Here is a 19,579-nt window from a genome sequence, read left to right as displayed (position 1 = left end):
ACGCCACTACCGAGGATGTCAGAAAACGTCACAAATCCTCTTATGTATCTTGTCCAATTTGAGAAGTTACGATACTCGCATATCGAAAGTGGAGCTGTTGATCACGACGATCAGATGAATTCGATCTTCTGATCGTCATAACGTGGCTGCTGATCCGATCGAGCACCTGCAACTAGTCGCGTTTGAAAGTTGGAAGAGACGCAGCACCTGTTGTCCGTACGACGCTCCTTGACGCCGACTTCTCTGGAAGAACCTGATGATACCTATTACACCCTATGCTAGTATCGGCCTCGATGCAACCTGTTGTCGCTGTCACAAATATGGAGGTCATCTTTATACCCTTCAGACAGCCAGGGAAATTTGATCCTACCATATGCTGGTGTTTGTGCTGAAAGAAATTCACGGAACACCCAGTATAATAGTATGATAGGGTCCTCCGGACTACATCACGCGGATCATGTTAGCCACCATTTTGTGCAATCAGTTGGGATGTGCGATAATCTTTGAGATCTCAACTTGTGCCCGACAGCAAAGCAAGGGAGTGATCACCTCCTTTCAGTGCTGCTATGATGGTCGACAACTCAGCTTTGTGAAACAGGAATCGCAGTCGAGAAACCGAAACCCTGCATGCATAAAATTGTCCCGCACGAACAAGATACAACAAGAAATATGAAATGAGTGACAAGAGCGCTCGAGTGTGGGTGAAATATCAGATCTTTCTAGGTTTGACTTGGATTTCGCATCGGGGTTGTTCGAAGCAGATGAGAAGGTATGTACGAGCGTATATACAACAAGGCAGACTGAGAATCTGAGAAAAATAACCTTGGACTTTTCCTTTCCACATCATCGTGCGCCCTGATAGAATGTGAAGTGTCCAGAGACAGGCCAAAGGGTTCCAAATTGAGCTGATCTCGAAAGGATACCCTGAAACGATTTCCTTTAGGAAGACTCCGAGCTTGCAGTCTGCTTTTCTGGAATGACAGACTCATGGACAACCTCCTCACTGCTGGCCTCGCTGCTGACTTCCTTGATAGGACCAGTAAACTTCTTGCGAGCTCGTAGGACGTAGTTGAGAGTTGCGCAAATCATGACAAATCCGAACACAGGAGAGGCATAGTTCATATTCGGTCCAGTGACTGGAAGATAAGGCGGGAAGGGCAAGAAAATGATGAGGAAAATGCAGAATGCGATCGCAAGGACGTTGATAGGCAGACCGAACTTCCCCATTGTCCATGGCCCAAAATTGATGGGGTTGGATGTGTTGTAACGGCGAAGAGCGAACATGACGGTCGGGATCGCGTACGAGAAGTAAAAGCCCAGCGTCGTCAGAGAGATTAGGGCATTGAAAGCAGTTGTAGATCCAATGTTGATGAGAGAGAGAAGGGAGACCGAGACAAAAATTGAGAGGACGGCGTTGGTTGGGCATTTGTTCCAGGGTGTGATATGTGAGAACAAGCCTGAAAATGGAAGACCATGATCTCTCGCAAAGGCCCAGATAAGTCGGGAAACTGACGCTGTGCACCCAAAGAGGTTCATGGTGAAGACAATGATGACGGCGGTTATCATTGCGGTTGCAGCCTTCTGGTTGTTGGTGGCTTGCAGGAAAACGGCGATAATAGGGTATCCAGTAGGGGTTGCAAAAACCGCATCGGTATCGGTGATGGCGTAAAGGATGGTGATAATATATGCGAAGCCAGCCAAGCCATTGATTGTGACTGACCAAATCATCGCACGAGGAATATTGAGGGGAGCATTGTATGCTTCTTCGCTCATGTGGACGACCGCATCCACGCCCGCAAGTGCGAATGCCGGTGTAAGGAACCCAATGCAAAAGCTGACACCATCACTGCTCCAGCCGCCGGCGTTTATGAATGTACCCCAAACATCCTTGTTGCTGGCCTTAGTGCTTGTGGCTAGAATGGCAATAAAGACAATGAAGAAGAATAGCACGTGTAGAAACCCTCCCAAGGTCTCCCAAAGGGGCAGAAATTTCTTGCCGTAGGTGTTTCCAAGTGCGGCAATTCCAGCAAATCCGATCATCATCAGTGTTGCATGCCACCGCTTCGCTTCGTAGCCAGAATAGTTGAGAACCGCGACACCTTGAATCATGGTCGCAATCAAGAAACAGACAGATGCCACAGCTGCGACCCATCCGGTAATGGTAACCCAGCCTTGCACATAGCTAATGATTGCACGCCATCTGACAGGCGAATGCTCAGCACTCCAGTGGTACTGAGCTCCCGCAATTGGCGAGCTAGAAAACCAGTTAGCCGTTTATTCTTTCCCCCCTCCCAAAAAGGAGATTTAGGGCCATACATCGAAGCCATCTCGGCAAAAGAACCTGCGATGCACAGCGTCCCCAGCACAGACACGATAAATCCATATACAACAGAGGCAGGACCGCCATTGCTGTAAGCACCAGCAAACAGAGCACTCGTAGCCTCCCATGTGCAAAGAGTGCATGCTGACATACCCAGCAAGGCCCAGAAGTTCCATTCTCGCTGTCGAAAGAAGTTAGCGACAGACGACGAAGCGCATTTGCGGAGCCGGCTTTACCTTCAACACCTGCTTCTTTCCTGCTGCCTCCAAAGCAGCGGCATCTGAACTGTACACGGTCATTTTGACGATGACTGGCGACGATGTACAGGAAAAAGGGTGAAGAAACTTTGTGAAACAGACGCGAAAGAAAGAACCGCCTGCGCAGGAGAAGACCGAACAGATATGGGCGCGGGTGTGCGGTACTTGAGTCTTCCTTGTTCTCCTATCGGGAGCATGTATTGGCTTTCACACATGGTAACCTCGTAGCGAGACGAGTGTTGTCTCCTCACACTAGCTTGACGAGGCAGGCGCGAAGGGTGTGAAAGGTGTGAAAGAGCCAGGGCTTGAAGTTAGCCTGATTTCCTACCGCGGCTTTGCTAGCATGCCGCACATGTTGACTTCGAGGAGTTCAAACCTGAGAGGCCCATACCCTGGATCTTGCTCGGGGTTCTCCACAGAGTTCGAGCAACAGCAACAATACCTGGGTAGGTGGACCAGGGAGGCTGCATGGACCCTGGTCTTCCAAACCTTGTCCGACAATCCGTATTTGAGGATTCGGCCAGCGTCAAATGACGAGCTTAAGCTTGGGAGACCCCTAGGAAACCCTTACATGTCAAAGAACAACACCAGAAGCTGACACAGGTGGTGTCAGACTGGCTACTGGGTAGAGAAGGACATTATCTCAGGGCTTTTTCCAGGGGAACTCTCCGCCAATAAGCAGCACCCAAGTCGAGACGCGGATCAGCGCGGTGCATTGCCGGTAGGGGGTAGTTCCTGCTACAAAAGCGCCACTATCTGCGGGAGCGGCCCTTGCTGGGGAACGCTGTTCCGGGTGATTTCAAGCCTTACCGGGTGCCTGTCCGTGTTGAGTCGATTGAGCTTATTTCAAAGAAAGCAACCCCAACGAACCCCTCTCGAGAACGATAAGTTTCTTGTACCGATCAAAGCCAAGAATGCTTGCATCGGGAATGCGGCAGAGGTGACTGCCAATATCGACTGTCTGAGCAATGCAGGCTGCAGAATTAACGATGGCGCAGTCTTGTTGGCGTGAAGACATGCAGAATTAGTCGACAGTTAGCCGTTGGTTGCTTTATCCAGGAACGAGGGTGTGACTTTCAGGATGGGAGTAGGCCCTCTGAACTCTTCCAAGCTGAGAGGGTGCAAGTGGTGGCCCTACATAACTGCCAGCCTAGCAACCAGACAAGGGACGATCACCGTGTATGCTGCATGAAAATCAGTGTGCTGTTGCATGTCCCACTTACCGCCTCAAGCAGAGAAGCGAAGGCACCCAGAAAAACATCCCTCCCTTTTGCTCCAGAAGGTTCTCACCGCTTTTGCAGTTTTCTAGACTCGAGACATTGCTCTTCGCCTACTTACGAACCCTGCAAGCAACGTGGCGAAGGAACAAAGCGAATGCACCCGGGAACCAGCCCACTCCGAGACCAAAAACGTCTTGCCGAGTCCAGGGTCTGAAATGCTGAGGGAAAGGGGGTTAAAAAAGAGATGGGCAGGGGCTTATCACATCGCCACAAGATATGTTCTCCTTGTGTCGATGGGGATTAGCTGCTCACTAAAGCCTCAATCACAGCATTGTGATAAAAACAATGCTTGCATGCAGCCACGCAGGTCGTTGTATGGACACCAAGACATGTCGATCTCCTCGCATTCGGGTAAAGTGGCGTTACAGACTTGTACGGAGTGCTTTGGATACTCTGTGCTCGCTTCAGCTTTTACAGTACCCCCAATGTCGAGATGGGGAATGTATGCGCAACAGAAATTGGTCAACTTTAGCCAGGTGTAGGCGGCATGGGACAAATAGGTGATCGAAAATACTCGGGGCTGCTCTGGGTACGCTTCGCATACCAAAACTTAACCGGAGCGGAAAAACGGAGCACCGGCGCAGCAGAAATGACCGCCTTTACTTCTTCACCGCCTTCGAATTTTACATGGCAGAATATTCTGAAATTTGTGATTGCGGCAAGCTGCGGTGTACCCAGTGCAATCGAACGAAGCCTTGACCGTGCCAATATTCAGTGGTATTTCTCTAATTCATCACTTGGGTTTCGCAAGATGGCGATACCTCTAGATGATCTCACTGCGATTTTCAACGAGCTTGGAGATCTAGAGAAAGAGTTTGCCCAGGTTGAGCTCGACTCTTGTATGCAGCCATCTGGATTGAGTCTACCGCACATGCTGACGTTGATCTAGTGCGAAGAAAGCAGTTCTCCTCGCAGCCTCTCTACTCAAAGCGGGAATCGTTATTTCGTCGAATTCCGGATTTCTGGCCCACGGTGTTTGGCTCCGGACCAGAGGAGATCCGACAATCCTTCTCCCCGGACGACCTTGCGCTCATTGCCTCCATCAAGTCTTTCTCTGTTGATCGGTATCAGATCCAGTCTGAAACCGAAGGCGAACCTCGCAGCCTGCGGTTCACCTTCAAGTTTGGTCCCAACGAATTCATAGAGAATACCACGTTGATTAAGGAGTTCGAACATCGCGCCGATGACGATGGACCTGGTAGCCTGGTCTCGAAGCCGGTTCCTATCAAATGGAAGGGAAAGAAGAAAGACCTGACAAAAGGTCTTCTCGATGCCGCTGTCGACGTGTACAACGCAGAGGAAGCGCTGAAGCTGAAGAATGGAGATAAGGTGATTGATGTCGTGGACCGGGAGGCGCTGTGGCAGTACGAGAAGCTCCGAGAAAAGATAGTCCAGCTTGATGAAGATGACGATTACCAACCGAGTTTCTTCTGTTGGTTCGGCTTTCGCGGCGCGGTCGATGCAGGGAAGTCGAAGAAGACGAACGAGGACGGCGAGGATGAGGGCGACGATGATGATATTGAAGGGATGTTGGAGGTCGAGATCTTCCCGGCTGGTGAGGAGTTAGCCACCACTTTGGCAGAGGATCTATGGCCCGATGCCATGGACTATTTCATGTCGGCTCACTCAGAAGAAACTGACTTCGACGATGACGAGCATGAGGATGAGGAAGATGACGACGAAGCTCCGGAGTTGGTGTTGGTACAGGAGGACAATGCCAGACCGCGAAAGAAGCCGCGCACCGGTTGAGGTATCAGTCCGGTCCGTTCCGGATTGTCTGGACATGCTTGAGATATCGTCACTCATGAAAGCAGCTTGGTAGAGTTTGCTTTCTCCGGTCCGGGGCGTCCGCAGATGGGTCCAGCGACTTCCGCCAGCGGCCACCTAGTACTCCGGTCGCGATCAGCCGTTCGGAGGTCCTGATTTCCTTCAAGACCTGTATCCGTAATGAGAATCGACCTGAGCAGCAGCCAGGTGCGTCCATCGATCTTGGAGAAATTCAGCCAAAGATAGGACCCATCCTTCGCCCTTAGATGACAATTACTAGAATCAACAATATCACCAAAACCACAATCAACACCCCAATACAGCAACTACTCACACTATCTTCATTCCGTCTAATCACCTCACCCACCTTCTTCACGCCGACGCTCAACTTCCCACCCACCCGATCTGCCAGGGTGTCTACCTCATCTAGCAAAGCACCTTGTTCTTCTAATTCGCGACCCATATCTTCAGCCTGGCCGCGCAAGACACCGACGCTTTGGAAAACGCCGTCAAGTTGCTCGTCCTGTTCGCGCATCATCATCTCTTGCTGTTGGGCCTCGAAGGCCCGGTAGGGGTCGTCGTCGTCTTCATCATCGTGATCGTCCTCAAAGGATGAGGGATTCGGTAGTTTCCCACTCTGTACTCTTGTGCCCCCGCCGCCACCGCCGCTGGCGGTGGGCCGGGTAGTGGCAGATGTAGGATATACTCCTCCAGCGATGTGTGTATCCGTAGTGATGCCCTCCAATTCCCTCCTCATGCCCTGCACCTCATCGCCCACGTCCTGAACAAACTGCCTCCTCCGTTGCACTTCGGCGACATCTAGTCCAAAGCGGTACGGATCCGACTCCACAGCTTTCACGCTGTCCAGCAGATCTGCGAGATCTGCCACTAGGGTTTCGAGGTTAGAACGCAGCTCCGCCCGTGACTGTTGCAGTTCTGGGGATGTCGCAGATGTAGACAGCGTGCGGATACGGAGGTAGCTGGAGAACAGGTGCCGGGTGCTTTGGAGCGTGGACTGCACGTCGGTTTGGACTTCGAGGAAGGGGTCAGACGGTGGAGGGTTCGCCATCGTGGGAAGCCGCTTTGGGAATCTGGGGTGAAAGATAGTGAGCGCAGAATGCGCAGGTATCAGGGAGTTATTGTCCGGTCATTGTAGGTAGTAAACAACTTAATTGAGGTCGTACCCAAGGTGACGACGCGACTGGGTTGAAGGGTCTTGAATGACCAAAATGGGTGAAACTGCACCGAACTCTCCCCTTTTAGGGATAAGGGTGATGCCGCCCTATGCTCGCGCTTCTGCTTCTCCGCGACCAAAGAAAACCCCTCCCCTCATCTCCATCCACTCAGCTCAACTCACTCTCTCATCGCGCTACGGAGTACTCTGCACATACCTCGTACCTCGTATCTTTCGGCAAGATGGCCCCTTTCCCGCTTCCACCAATACATTTGCGCTTCCGAACACCCATTCGAATCCTCCATCCGGTTTACCAGCCCCTACTGCCCCAACTAAAGGAGTGGTATCCTTCTCACGTCTCGATCGTGTAGCAGGCACCACTACCTTTGGCGTACACTACGAAACGGCTCTGCTTGCCTGTCAAATCATCGCTGGTAATGCCTTCGATACCGGGCGTTCGACCTTGGATCAGGCAGGACAACGGCCAGTTGAGCTGCCATCAGACGATATTTTAACTGAGGTCTCCTACTTCATGGTTGGCGGTGGTCCGAATATGTGCTCTGCGCCTTATAACCCAGCAATGAACTTCTCGCCGACACATTGTTTCTTCTAGACCTGTATCCTATTGTACCCAGCTTCCGAGATTGGGAATTTCCTCATGGTCATATCCAAGATTCCTGGCCTCAACTATCTAACACCCCTGACACTACTCGTTGCGCGATCAGCAATTTTTCTTTTGCTGTTGAGGAGCCACATCTCGTACCAGAGAATGAGTTTCTCTGGTATCAAAAAAAATTATATGGGAAGATATGGAACCACGATAGTCGGTGATATTAATGATTCCGTTAATATCGGGCCGCCTAAGGCAGAGTAAGTGTTTCGATACCCGGTGGTTTGCTATCGTCCCAAAGGTCAGAGAAACCACGACTGCTCATTCTCCTCAATATGTTACACATATTCCTCAACGGCAAGCAGCTGAACTCTGGCCTATACATCATAATATCACGGTCCAATATCTCGATTCGGCCGCCCGTCCTTATCTTTTTGCACATTTTGCTTGGGCAATCCTTCTTCAAGTCAAACCATTCGTCACCGCCAGCTTTTCACGTCACGTTATTCGAATCTCGACGAACGGCGAAGGCAAGGCGGAATACAAACTGGAGCATCTCAGCGGGCTACAGCTTCAGGATTATTACGGTGGCAGAGAATCACAAGGCGCAACCCCAAAGAGAAAATCAAATACTGATACTGTGGGAGATGAGGATGATTTTATGGGGCCATCTGGCGAGGACAGTGATGTTAATATGGATAATGGCTGGGAGGATACGATGGATGAGCGGCAACAGCGGGGGAAGGAGAGAAGAAAGCAGACATCGAACGAAACTATGGTTGAGGAAGACAATCGGGCACAAGTATTATCACAACTCAAGACACGATTTGAAGAGGCCTTGGGAGGAGGTAGAGATGACATTCCCCAACAAAGATAGGATAGGATTCCCCGACAAGCTGCATGGTCTGGGTGTGTTGTGTTATATGAGCTCGCGACATTTTTTTTTCACTCTTCTTTAGGTGCTTTGGCGGAAGTCCGCGGCGGTCGGGCTGCATTTTGGGATATTAGACGCATACGGAGTGATTAATACTTCGTTCAACGGGTCTTCATCAACTTCTGTGTCGACACTCACATCATAAGGAAAGTTCTTAGACCATACATTTTTGTATTGACATGAAATAATTGTACATATCCCAATAGGTTGGGACAAATCCGAGGGCATGAAGCTAGAGGCTCAGGAATCCAGTCATGAACTTCAACTCCAGCTATGTCCGCTTCAGCACGAATGGCACAGACTGCTGGACCATGGGCTTCGTCTGTAGCACTCTAGCCTGAGGCTCTCATCTACCTCTTTTCACCGAGCTGATCATACATGATCAGACTCCTTCTTGGTCTGTCTCCCACTTTTTCCTGAATGCTTTGCGCGGTGTCATTCACCACCTTGGTCAGGCTGCTCAGTTTAACCTCCAGCTGCTTCCGCAAATCGGGATTCTTGACCGAGTCGACCTTCAGCGCCCATTTGATCGAATTCTGTATTGGCAATAGTTGTACCAACGCGTAGTTCTGCTCTACCTCTGTTTGTTGCTCGAGTTCCGAACCTAGCTCCTTGCTGTCTAGGTGAAGGAGCTTGGTGGCATAGTTGGCGACCTTTCCCTCATGGTCTTGGCCACCGTGTGCGTGTATTGCTTTGGCAGCCGCAAGCTCCAGCAACACCGCCAGAACGACTGGATCCTTCCTCGCGTCCACCTCCCCTTTTGGCAGCTTACCGCCTCCGTGCAATTCGTCTTCCAACATTCGTGCAACATATTCGGCTCGCCGCGAAGCCGCGTCAAGCTCACCACCCTGGAAATTCGCCAGAACCGCACGGTTGTGGAAACCCAGCATTAATTCCCGGGCAACTCCCTGTCGCGACAGCCTCATTCCTGTTTCGGTCGGCTTCTCCGCGCATCGCAAGATGATCCGTTCTTTGCCCACTTCACAGGCTTTCCGTGTGATTTTCTCGTAAAAACTAGAAGGGAGATTGATTTTTGCCATGACCAAGCCATGAAGGAAAGGAGGCAGATTGTTCCAATCGGTGTCGTTGTGGTTGCCGTCAAGCAGTCTCACCAATTTGAGGATACTCTTATTCACACTCGGCTTGTCATAAAAGTGCATTGGCTCGAGCTTGATCTCTTCACCATCATCCATTGTTACTGTGACACCCGGTTCGTTGGTGAGGGTCGGATGGCGCGATGCCTTGTAAATGAGATCCCGATGATGGTTTTCCAGGGCAGCTGGCATGAAGACTTTTTGGCGCCATGTCAGGAGGAGGTTGTCGAACTCGGGATTGGATGTGGGATTGAAAGCCGGTATTACTTTGTGCTGTTAACATCAATAGTTCTAAGCTGGATAAATTCAATACAAGAGCGTACCTTTTGGCCTCGACCGTGTGGCGCTGAATGATCGTGTCGACTTTGACCAATTCGAACTGCAAATGTTTGGTCGACAACTTCTACAGATGTAGAGTAAGTTTTGACTGGGCTGCGCCATGAGGAATGACCTAAACTGCAGTGATAATTCTTGTTTGGATAAAACTGCCAGGGCGTGGCTGTGTTGCGATTGAATCTCCAAATGAATTTCTCAAGGACTAAGTTCGAGTCGCTCCACCTTCCTCTTCTGCTTCTGCAAAAGTGACCGCGATTGAGCTCCGACATCCTCCCTGCAATTGACCTAAAACTGTCTGCTGAGTACAGTCTGTCCCTCAACATGTCGAAAACGGTTGCTTCACGGATGTCTATATGCTGCTGGCGGTCTCTTTTTCCAGACCTTCGGCCACAACAGTTTCGTCGCACACTAGTCACACTACAACGCGGCCCAATCGAGAAGCTCGACGTCCCTTCCGATCTGCCATCGCAATACTGGTCTCAAATACCGGAAAGACTCAAACCTGACAGAGGTGAATCAAAAAGCGCTTAATTGAGGCACTATATGTGCTGACCTCTTTGTTAGGAAAACGAGAGATTGTAATACACGATCCGCCGCGATCCGAGGCTGAGACTTGCAAAGATCCCATCTCCGTCGTGGACAATCGACAATTGGCTCTTCTGGATCCCACGGGCGCACGGCAAAAACTGTTTGATAAGACTAACAAGGACCGTGCAAGAGTTGGAGATATTCTGCTTGCAACATTCACCTCAGGCGAACCGGTCTCGGGGGTGATACTATCAATCAAAGGCTCGGGGCCTCACAAGTCCGTCCTGTTGCGCAACCATTTGACAGGGATAGGGATGGAAATGCAAATCAAGGTGCACAGTCCATTGGTGCAGAGCATGGAAATAGCCCAGAGAGCACCGAAGAGAAAGAGGCGGGCGAGAATCTACTACTTGAGGAAACCAGAGCACGATATAGGAAGTGTGCAGAAAGTGGTTGACCAGTATCTGAGACAGCGAGCCATGTTAACCGGCGGCAAACCGTCTAGTCAACTGGGACGTTCGAGACCGAAGAAGGGAAAGAGATGATGTACCCCCGAGGGATGATCGAGGTCCGTGTATTCGAAACGGGTTCTCAAGGAACGTGAAGCCACAACCCCCAGATTCGATTCAGGTCGGCAGGTCGGCTTCAGTTTTGTGTGACAACAGTGCGTGTTCCCTCCTGCAAAAGGCGATTCTTGGATGAAATGTACCAAAAGATTCAGGCTCCTACAGAAATCATTATCACCCACTTCACCCACAGCTGAATTTTCTCTCACATACTCTCGGAATGTCCTCAGAATCCCACATCGTCAGTTCACTTTGATTGTCACATGGGCCATTCTAGTGCAAGTCGACAGCGCTTGTCTTCACTCTCACTGAGTTTCAAATCCATCCTATATATACCTTCTACCACCCACTCCCCTCGCTCCCTCGAACTCTCCACCTCTCACTCATTTCTCTCCTCTTTTATGCTTTTCCCTGCCACATCTTGAACACCATGAAACACCATCTCGATCCAACAGCAATGTCCATTGCTTCATTGGCTTCTAAGATTTCGCCCGAACCATCTGATCAGAAGCTTATTCAGCAACTTCGCAAGCTGGATTTGACTGTCAAGCCAGATAATGACGACGAAACGGCCAGGACTATTGCACATGCCATCAACCGCCTCGGTTTCACAGCGAATGCCAGACAAACCCCAGATGGTTCCTTGACCACCAGCAAGTCTCGTGTATCCTCCAAGCCTGGTGGCGACCTGGGCACGGTTACTCCGGGTGAGCTTGTGTCTCGGCGTCATCAGGTTGCACTGACACTCAGACCTATCGGTGCTAATTAACATGGCAGATCCTGTCCAGTTGTCTTTCGATGCAGCTGAAAATTCTTTGGATAACGAAACCGGCGATGATTCGAATCCCTGCAACAAAGTGCAGGATGGGCGGTTCTGGTAAGATACGAGCTGATGGGAAGGTAGAATAACAAGTCTACCGTGGATTTCATGCTCTCTGATCAGAACGGCCTTCCTAATAAGACACTCCATGCCAAAGATGACATAGACACTCCTTTCAGTTTGCTCGATTCAGTTCTTGTCATACACGCAAAACATGTGGCAGATATGGGATCAAAGAAACTAATGAATGGTTTTATAGTCGCTTTGGTTGCAAACCTATTTCGATCATTGTTGATGACCGGAAGTACTTCATTCACGACGGAATTTTCTCGCTCATGTTCCCACGCGAAGTTCTCCCGGAGGGAAATGACACCTTCTGGCTGACTGATATTGATCAAGATCTATTTGAAGCTGCGGTCGAATATCATTACAAACAGGACATTGATACGCTCAAAGGGAAGCTTAGTCGTGAGGAGCACTATTCGAACGACCTTGGAGAATTTGCCAAAAAATACGAGAACTGGTCTCTGCTCGGCGCACTCTGGCTGATTTGGGAAATCAATCCCTTGGATATTTTGTCTAACCTCGCCGATATCTACAGCTGTGCTGACGACATCCCAGGGTTCAGAGCCTACTTCCGACATTGCTTGAGACAGGAGCTTCCGAAGCGACTTGAGAAAGGTAGCTCAAGCGATGTCATCTCCGAGCTCGTCTCTTATTTGCACGATGACGAGGATGCCACGAATGATGTGACCACAGTGCTTCACGACTTGTGGGTTTCGAGCATTAATGCAGTAGAGTCCTTGGAAGACGAACTCGCTGCTCGGGACGGTGACAATGCCGAGTGTCTCTCGGACGAGAATGAAGACAGTGGTTGGAGAGATGCTCCAAATGATGGATATTGGGCGAGCCACAACGGAAACTATGAACAGCCGAACAACTGGGCGGCGAGTGTTGTGGATGAGGATGTCAAGTCACGAAGCACGTCGAAGATTCCAACTGCGTATGCCGCGCCATCAGACCCTCTGCCTCCTGGGGTGGAGGTTCCCAACGCGGCCGACTCACACCTTTCGGCATCTCCTATTCCTCGCCCAGTAGGGAATACCATGCCTCTCCAATTCGAATGGGGTCATCAAACTTCGCGTCGTCTGAATACGCCAGCCTTCTTCCCGGAACCAGCCCCCGCCCATGTCGGCAATTCCGGCTTTGACGCGGCGGTATCCCGCACTTTGGCTGCTGTGCTGAGCATGCCTGCTCTTGCGCACCGCATTTACTATTGGTTGAGCAAGCAACATACGGAGATGGCGTGGCGTGGGTGGCAGGGAATACCAGAAATTGCTACCGGGATAGGATGCACTGACGTGGAGGCGCTGGTCGCGATCAATAAGCTCGTGGGAGCTGGGTTAGTTGAGGAAACTGCCGAGAACTCGTCGGGCATGGGAAGGTGGATCTACCGCACTACTATTCTCTCCCAGAAGACAGGCTCTTCTGGCGAGGATTGAATTCTGCTGAAACGGTTCACATCGCATGGCAAATCTCAACGCACATATCGGCGAGAACTCTATTTCGACTCTCGAAGCTGGATCACTAGTCAGATGGGACGTAAAGGACACACACCTCGCCCGAAAAAAGGTACGAAAAAAGGTCAAATCTCGAAAAAGGAACAAAAAAGAAAGGGTAGTACAGAACACGGAGCAAATTCTTCCTTGTTTTTGCACAGTTGATTTTCTACATTCTGCGAAGTCAAAGGCGCGAGTTGATCATGGGTCTCGAAAATGGACTGGAAACTGGAGCGGAGGAAGTTGCATGCACACACAGAGAGAGAGAGAAAGACAGACATGTAGCTAGACATCATGAACTCGGGGTTCGAACTTGAGCTGCATGAGCTACGACCGAAGCACGACTTGCAGTTTGCATGACAGAACAAAAAGCCATCAATGAGCAAAAAGAAACGGGTTTTTTCTTTTCTGGTTCTATCTGTCGTTGTAAGATTCATATCATTCCCTTCCGACTAAGAACACGACTTTGATTTAGTTTCAAGCTTCGCCATCTGCAAATATTGCGGCATTTATTTTTGCAGGATTTCTCTCGAAGCAAAAATTTGACGTATTATCCGCCTCGACTGCTCCGCTCGGACTACTGCATCCATTCATTGTGAACCTCTTCCGGATATGTGCCGTTGTTCCTTGCATGACCTGCGAGAACATTTTCCAACACCGTTCGATGACGGGGTGGGGATGGGGACAGGGTTCAAAGTAGGAGCAATGTATAATCCTCGTCGATCTGCACATGGACGTTCTCGAGTGTTGTCTTTCCACTGACCACCGCGGGTCCTTTGATCGTGACCTATTTTGGAAACATCACGTTCAAAGAGTCAGTCAGGCATGCTTGATCCATGAAATGAAATTAAATGGGACAGTGAGACACTTGAAGCATTGCTGAACTGAAAGGGGAGGAAGGTCGGGTAGAGAAACAAACGGCAGAATATACGAAGCAGAAAATATAGGCCGGTGCAGATAGACGTACCGTTGCCCCTCGCGGAGTACGAGACCCCATGACATGCTCCTCCCCGGTCAAATTGACCTCGACGCTACTAAGTGGCGCACCGACGCAGCAGACTTTAGGGCCTTTGTCACGATAATCAAAGATGTTGGTCTGCGCAATAGCACCCGCCACGGACGGACTCGTGAGGGCGTATCCAATGCGGCATTTCAAGTGTGTGCGGATACTGTGCAGTGTCGATGATGACAAGCGGGTTGATGCTGGGGCGGTGCTTGCTTGAGGGATGAGAAGGACCCGAAGATGCGAGAGGGCGTCGGCAGCGGTGGCCTGCTTTGTGGGGAGGTTGCCCTGCTGCAGAGTGCGTGTGGTCACGTACTTCGACAACCCACCGGGCAAGGTCGTATTCGGGTGGGATAGGTATGCTTGCACAGTAGCGGGAGAGGCGAGGACGACTGTCGGAGAAGTCTGTGAGGCGGCGTGGGTGAGATCGATGTTATCCCCAGAAACCGAGTTGAGGGACAGTGTCGCATTGGCGTACAGGGTGGCAAAGATCCAGCAAAGGGTGTAGCTGTCTGTTAGGGGTGTGGTTGGGAGCAGTGAGTCGGTCGGAGAGAGCTTTTGGGCGCGTGGAAGGGTGGCGAGGAGTGCAGCGGTGCCAGAGATGAGGTTCTACAAGCCGTGCCGGTTAGTATGGACAATGATCCGATTGACAGATGAGGCTTGATTGACTAGGGGCAGGAGCAAGGCGAGAGAGAAATAGAAGCCCACCTCCGAGGAGTATTTGACCAAATCAAATCCTCCATTAACTGTAGGGCAGAATATCGACACAGGTGGGACTTGAGAATCCTTGTCCAACGGCAAAACCTCTGAATTAGAGGAACGCTGGTTCTTCTCCACAAGTTGCTCCCATGAACTGACAGCAAAACCTTCGGGAGATCCTTCAGACCAGTCCATATGCTTGTTTTCCGGCCTGGTAACCCAGATGATGTTCTTGATGGTTTTGGCGGTGGAAGACATGGTTTCAAGGTCTAATGTGCCGGCTGCGGCAATCAAATGGTCGGCGGCGACTTTGGAGAGAAGCGAATTGAGCTTGTCGGGCGGGAGGCCATATGGGAGAAGCATTGTCGAGAAGCCATAGAACGAGCCAGCTGTTTGAGGAGGGTAAGATACTCGATGATGCACTCAACGGGCTGTGGAGATATTTCAACATACCGAAGATGGAAGACAACAACTCCACCGAATTCGGGAGGCAGACTGCCACAGACTGGCCATTGTTCCGCTTCACATATTGACCGATGACATTGATGCCCAACGTCAAGTCTTCCAGATTATGCTCGATGACCTTTTCCAGGCCGAGGACCGTCAAAATTTTGCCTCTTTGGCCTGTTGGATTGCCCTCTTCATTGACTGCACCACGGACTGCCGACCTCCAGATATCCCGCAGATCTCCAGGTCGGCCCGAACTCCACTTTGGAGTGCCTGGATCTTTGACGCCCAGGCCGGCACGGAGAGGATAGCCATGTGGGATATCGATGGCGCGGTAGACGGCCGACTCACCTGATTGACGAATGGGTGCAACTTGTGCTTGTCTTGCGAGCAAGTAGGGATGAGTATCTGGCTCACGACCCGTAAGCACCGGGTAGATGAGGAACAGTGTGAGAGTGAGCGCAAGAATGGTCGTCCAGATGTTCCATGACGAGAAGAACTCGGCGATGGTGGCGTCGATTCGCTCTGCTAGGCCGGCCTCCGACATGATGGACCGATTTCAGTGATGGAACAACTCACGTTGTCGTTGATGGGTGGTTGAATATCAGACGTCAAGTTGAAGTTCTTCGGGTCGGATATGGGATTCTTGGCTGGACTCCACTTGCTGCTTTAGTCAGCAGGCGAGCCTTGTTCAGCCTTGTCCTGCCTTGCCCTTAACCTTGGGGAAGTTGTACCAAGTCATTCTATTCTCCCCATGGCTAGGGGGTACGATTCCTTTCAACTTGATATTGATATTCAAACAAGCAATCTGGTAATATACCATTTAAAAGCTACCTCCTTTGCAATCGGGTCTCACAAAGACCGCGACTTCGCTCACATAAGTGCATCTCTTCCTCCGGCCTGCTCTGTCTTGTACTTCTCGAACTGCTTAATGAATTCGTCCTTGAAGTCCTTGACGTTGTTGAGCACCAATTTGATGTGGCTCTTTTCCAATCTGCTCTTTCCTTGAGCGCGGGCCAGTCCTAGCGCGCTGGTTACAATGTTCCGTATCTGGCGACCGTCGAAGCCCATCTTCACCACATCCTCGAGCAGCCACTCCTTGATGTCATCCCAATCTTTAACGAGACCTTTCTTGGCCAATGGTCCCAAAAAGCCGCCAAAGATTCCCATTGTTTGGTCTTCATTCAGACTGACGTACTTAAAAGCGACGTGAATGCGGGATTGGACAGCGACGTCGAATTTGGCGATTTGATTTGTTGTAAGCATTAGGATTCCTGGAGACCGGGTCAGTCTTTTATGCATCCAGTTAGGGAGCTTCCACATACCCTGATAATACTCGAGCACTCGAAGGAAAACTGCTGCAGTTAGCCAATGCACCATTTTCGTCACATCGCAGCTACCCACCCGAAACCAGGGCATTTCTTTCGGTATTTGCTGCGACCCCCTGTCCTCTACTCTCCAAGAAGACATCGGCCTCGTCGCTACATCAATAAGATCAGCCTCTCGACAGACACCGGATCAAGGCAAGAGAGAAGATACCCACATAAGAAGGATAGCTTGCCACGAGGTAGCCAAGTCGAAAATCTTCTTTAGGTTTGCCTCAACATTCTTTGCCTTGGTGCCCACATCTGCAACACTAATGGCGAACAGAGGTTTCCTTGCTGCAAGTGCTACCGTCTCGGCGGTGGATGTTTTCCCTACTCCTGGCGGCCCTTCGAAGTGTCAACGTCTTATAGTACGCATGATGAATCTCGGCCTGTCTTACCATAAAGAAGAATTACCAAACCTTTCCCTTTTCTAGCGATAATGTCGTCTACTTCGAGGCGATTGTCCTCCGATAAGTCGCTTTTCCCGTGGCCCTCCACCAAGTCTAAAATCATCTTCTTTGTTTTCCCGTCGTCGGCCAGTTTGAGTCTTGTAGACCAAGCATCGTCGGGGTCTTTGTCAGGGATTTTTGCTAGTAAGGAGACCTGTAGCTGAGCCCACTGCTTGTCCCCTAAGACATATCCGAGCACACGAGGGGGGCAAAGCATATACTGTTCGTCCTCCCATTTGCCCTTTTGACATGCTTCTTCGTCGTACTTTGTTCTGAAGCTTTCATTCAACAGATCATTTTCCTGGCAGTCATTGCAATTGCACTGGGGATTGTCATCGTCTGGCCAGAGGGCGCCCACACGTGCAACAGAAGGACCGAACACAAAATACGATTCGAAATCTACCATGACTCGACTGTCCACCTAAAAGACCAAAAAAAAAGGATTTCAGCAATACCCTGCCACTTACAGCATGAAACTTACAGTTGCAGATTTCGGGTGTGGAGCACCCTTTTGTGAAAAACGTGAATGTCTCCTGCGCCTCATGTACTCTAGTTCCGCATCGAAGAATCGTCGGGCGTCATCGTCCTGAGACAGCATTGAGCAGACAACTCCCTTGCGGTCGAGATGATACCTACCATGTCATCATCCGCTTGAACTCCGGAGAATCCTTTTTTGACAAGCAGGGCATCTCCTCTGTAGTCAAACAATCGAGACCCTTGAGTGGCAGTGCAGAATTTGCGATACTTGATACCCTGCTGGATCAAATTGTCCCTCACACCATCCTGTTGCTCGTGGAACTGAAAAGGGTAATACGGCAACGATGTGATTGGCTTGGTGCCATCGAAATACTCAAATTCCAGCCTCAAAGGCCTTCTTTTGAACATGCTTCCATTCCAGTCATAGGTCCAAGCTAACAGAGTCCAAGTAGCCTGCTCACGGGGTACGCCGTCGCTAAAATACGGCCACGGGCCGATGTTATCTTGGACCACAAAGACTTGATCTTGGCCTTGGAAGGGTCTGCCGTAGACTAGGGTCCCGGGGGCGAAAATGGTCCAAAGATTGTCGAATGTGACGGAGTTTTGTTGTTTATGAGAATCTCTGGTCTTGAAATACTTGTCCAGTTTCGCATCGCCGGACGAGTTGGTAATCGTATCAAGCAGAAGTTTCAGATCCGATCGAGCCTGCTTGTCGCTGTCGCTCCCAGGCTCTATCTTGGTGGCCTGCTCTAGTTTGTCCCAGTTGAGGACCAAGGCTTCGTACGGCGCACTGATGGTGCTGGGTGAGCCGCGGAATGTATGATACGGGTAATGGCTGAGAAGTTCTTTCAATAGCTCCCACAGGTTTTGGTCGACAATGTCGATCTCTCCATCATCGTCTTCGCTGTCACCCACAATTTTGCGTAGCGTGAACGCGTAGGAAGTGTCGGGATTATCAGACAGGTCGGCAGGTTGATCTTCTGCAGGGAAGTCTCTGCGCTCGTGGGATTCCGAGTCTGTCCTGTTGATAACTATCCTCGCGCGGGACTTGGGCCCTACACCTGTCTCCTCGGGCGATGGCCTTGTGTTTGTGTCGCTGCCAGCGCCCTTGGAGGGCGGATCTTTGTTGTCAACTCCATTCGCAGAAACAAGCTGTTTGTATTAGCCCACAACGGAGGATTTGATGCCCGGTAACGAAGAGGGTACCTTCGAGGACGTCGTGTCAGCCCCGTTCTGGCCGGATTTCTCACTTGAAGACTGCTGGAAAAAGACGGTTTCCTGTTGCAGCTCGCAATACCGCTTCTCTAGTGAGACATATTTCGCCTCCAAAGCGGCAAACCTTTCTTCCAGGCTCGTCTGAGACTGGACACTGGAAATTGCATCTTGGGTCATCTTCTTCCAGTTCACCGTGTGTGCTCTCTCGATAGTGGGATTGTGGTTGGACCGTCTACTGTCAGGAGTCCGCGAGGTATACCCAATATTATATGAATAACGGTTTGTGCACAAACCGCTGGCGGCAAACAACCTCCACACCTCTTTTACACCCCCATCTCAGGAGACATTGACTTTTGGCGGCCCGGTCTCGGGCGATCTCCAGGGCCGAAACGCTGACCCCTACAGCGGCTGAAGCATATTGATGGTGCTTGTGCCGCAGCTTCAGCACTCTCGGAACTGGCATGCTGCAGGAAGAATGCGGCTGAGCAGTGGGCAGTTCATGTAGGTACTCCGTAGATGGTTGATGATTGGGTTGAGGGATAGGGGCTATCACTTGAGCTGCGTGCCCCACTAGGCAATAACCGAACTCGGCGGGCAGCCTGAGGGTGTCGAGGGGGCCGAATCAACCTTGCAACATCCATTTTCCGAGAAACCCACAGAGTACATACGTAAACCAA

At 50.7% G+C, this 19,579-nt stretch overlaps 9 protein-coding genes across 9 annotated transcripts; 4 read left to right on the top strand and 5 right to left on the bottom strand.

Annotated features, from left to right (window-relative positions):
- Positions 1-939: 939 nt before the first annotated feature.
- Positions 940-2,619, bottom strand: Z519_06396 (uncharacterized protein; the record flags this gene model as incomplete). Its single annotated transcript, XM_016764136.1, has 3 exons — positions 940-2,254; positions 2,317-2,501; positions 2,557-2,619. The coding sequence occupies 3 exons, from the start codon at positions 2,617-2,619 to the stop codon at positions 940-942; spliced, it is 1,563 nt and encodes a 520-aa protein (XP_016619218.1).
- Positions 2,620-4,446: 1,827 nt separating this feature from the next.
- Z519_06395 (uncharacterized protein) lies at positions 4,447-5,606 on the top strand (the record flags this gene model as incomplete). Its single annotated transcript, XM_016764135.1, has 2 exons — positions 4,447-4,696; positions 4,747-5,606. 2 exons carry the CDS (start codon positions 4,447-4,449, stop codon positions 5,604-5,606), a joined length of 1,110 nt encoding a protein of 369 aa, XP_016619217.1.
- A 280-nt stretch (positions 5,607-5,886) lies between these two features.
- Positions 5,887-6,693, bottom strand: Z519_06394 (uncharacterized protein; the record flags this gene model as incomplete). Its single annotated transcript, XM_016764134.1, has 1 exon — positions 5,887-6,693. The coding sequence occupies one exon, from the start codon at positions 6,691-6,693 to the stop codon at positions 5,887-5,889; it is 807 nt and encodes a 268-aa protein (XP_016619216.1).
- Positions 6,694-7,456: 763 nt separating this feature from the next.
- Z519_06393 (uncharacterized protein) lies at positions 7,457-8,285 on the top strand (the record flags this gene model as incomplete). The annotated part of the gene is made up of 2 exons (XM_016764133.1): positions 7,457-7,668; positions 7,715-8,285. The coding sequence occupies 2 exons, from the start codon at positions 7,457-7,459 to the stop codon at positions 8,283-8,285; spliced, it is 783 nt and encodes a 260-aa protein (XP_016619215.1).
- Positions 8,286-8,692: 407 nt separating this feature from the next.
- Positions 8,693-9,877, bottom strand: Z519_06392 (uncharacterized protein; the record flags this gene model as incomplete). The annotated part of the gene is made up of 2 exons (XM_016764132.1): positions 8,693-9,702; positions 9,760-9,877. 2 exons carry the CDS (start codon positions 9,875-9,877, stop codon positions 8,693-8,695), a joined length of 1,128 nt encoding a protein of 375 aa, XP_016619214.1.
- Positions 9,878-10,093: 216 nt separating this feature from the next.
- Z519_06391 (ribosomal protein L19) lies at positions 10,094-10,845 on the top strand (the record flags this gene model as incomplete). The annotated part of the gene is made up of 2 exons (XM_016764131.1): positions 10,094-10,283; positions 10,337-10,845. 2 exons carry the CDS (start codon positions 10,094-10,096, stop codon positions 10,843-10,845), a joined length of 699 nt encoding a protein of 232 aa, XP_016619213.1.
- Positions 10,846-11,323: 478 nt separating this feature from the next.
- Z519_06390 (uncharacterized protein) lies at positions 11,324-13,188 on the top strand (the record flags this gene model as incomplete). The annotated part of the gene is made up of 3 exons (XM_016764130.1): positions 11,324-11,573; positions 11,644-11,743; positions 11,946-13,188. The coding sequence occupies 3 exons, from the start codon at positions 11,324-11,326 to the stop codon at positions 13,186-13,188; spliced, it is 1,593 nt and encodes a 530-aa protein (XP_016619212.1).
- A 748-nt stretch (positions 13,189-13,936) lies between these two features.
- Z519_06389 (uncharacterized protein) lies at positions 13,937-15,941 on the bottom strand (the record flags this gene model as incomplete). The annotated part of the gene is made up of 4 exons (XM_016764129.1): positions 13,937-14,032; positions 14,213-14,857; positions 14,957-15,336; positions 15,401-15,941. The coding sequence occupies 4 exons, from the start codon at positions 15,939-15,941 to the stop codon at positions 13,937-13,939; spliced, it is 1,662 nt and encodes a 553-aa protein (XP_016619211.1).
- Positions 15,942-16,267: 326 nt separating this feature from the next.
- Positions 16,268-19,079, bottom strand: Z519_06388 (uncharacterized protein; the record flags this gene model as incomplete). Its single annotated transcript, XM_016764128.1, has 8 exons — positions 16,268-16,668; positions 16,720-16,752; positions 16,799-16,875; positions 16,938-17,106; positions 17,160-17,631; positions 17,692-17,796; positions 17,847-18,839; positions 18,894-19,079. The coding sequence occupies 8 exons, from the start codon at positions 19,077-19,079 to the stop codon at positions 16,268-16,270; spliced, it is 2,436 nt and encodes an 811-aa protein (XP_016619210.1).
- Between the last annotated feature and the right edge of the window lie 500 nt (positions 19,080-19,579).

Source organism: Cladophialophora bantiana, assembly GCF_000835475.1.
Source record: "Cladophialophora bantiana CBS 173.52 unplaced genomic scaffold supercont1.9, whole genome shotgun sequence".
In the NCBI taxonomy this organism is placed as follows: Eukaryota; Fungi; Ascomycota; class Eurotiomycetes; order Chaetothyriales; family Herpotrichiellaceae; genus Cladophialophora; species Cladophialophora bantiana.
The sequence above is the reverse complement of the archived record's forward strand: the minus strand, read 5'-3'. Positions and strand labels throughout refer to the sequence as shown.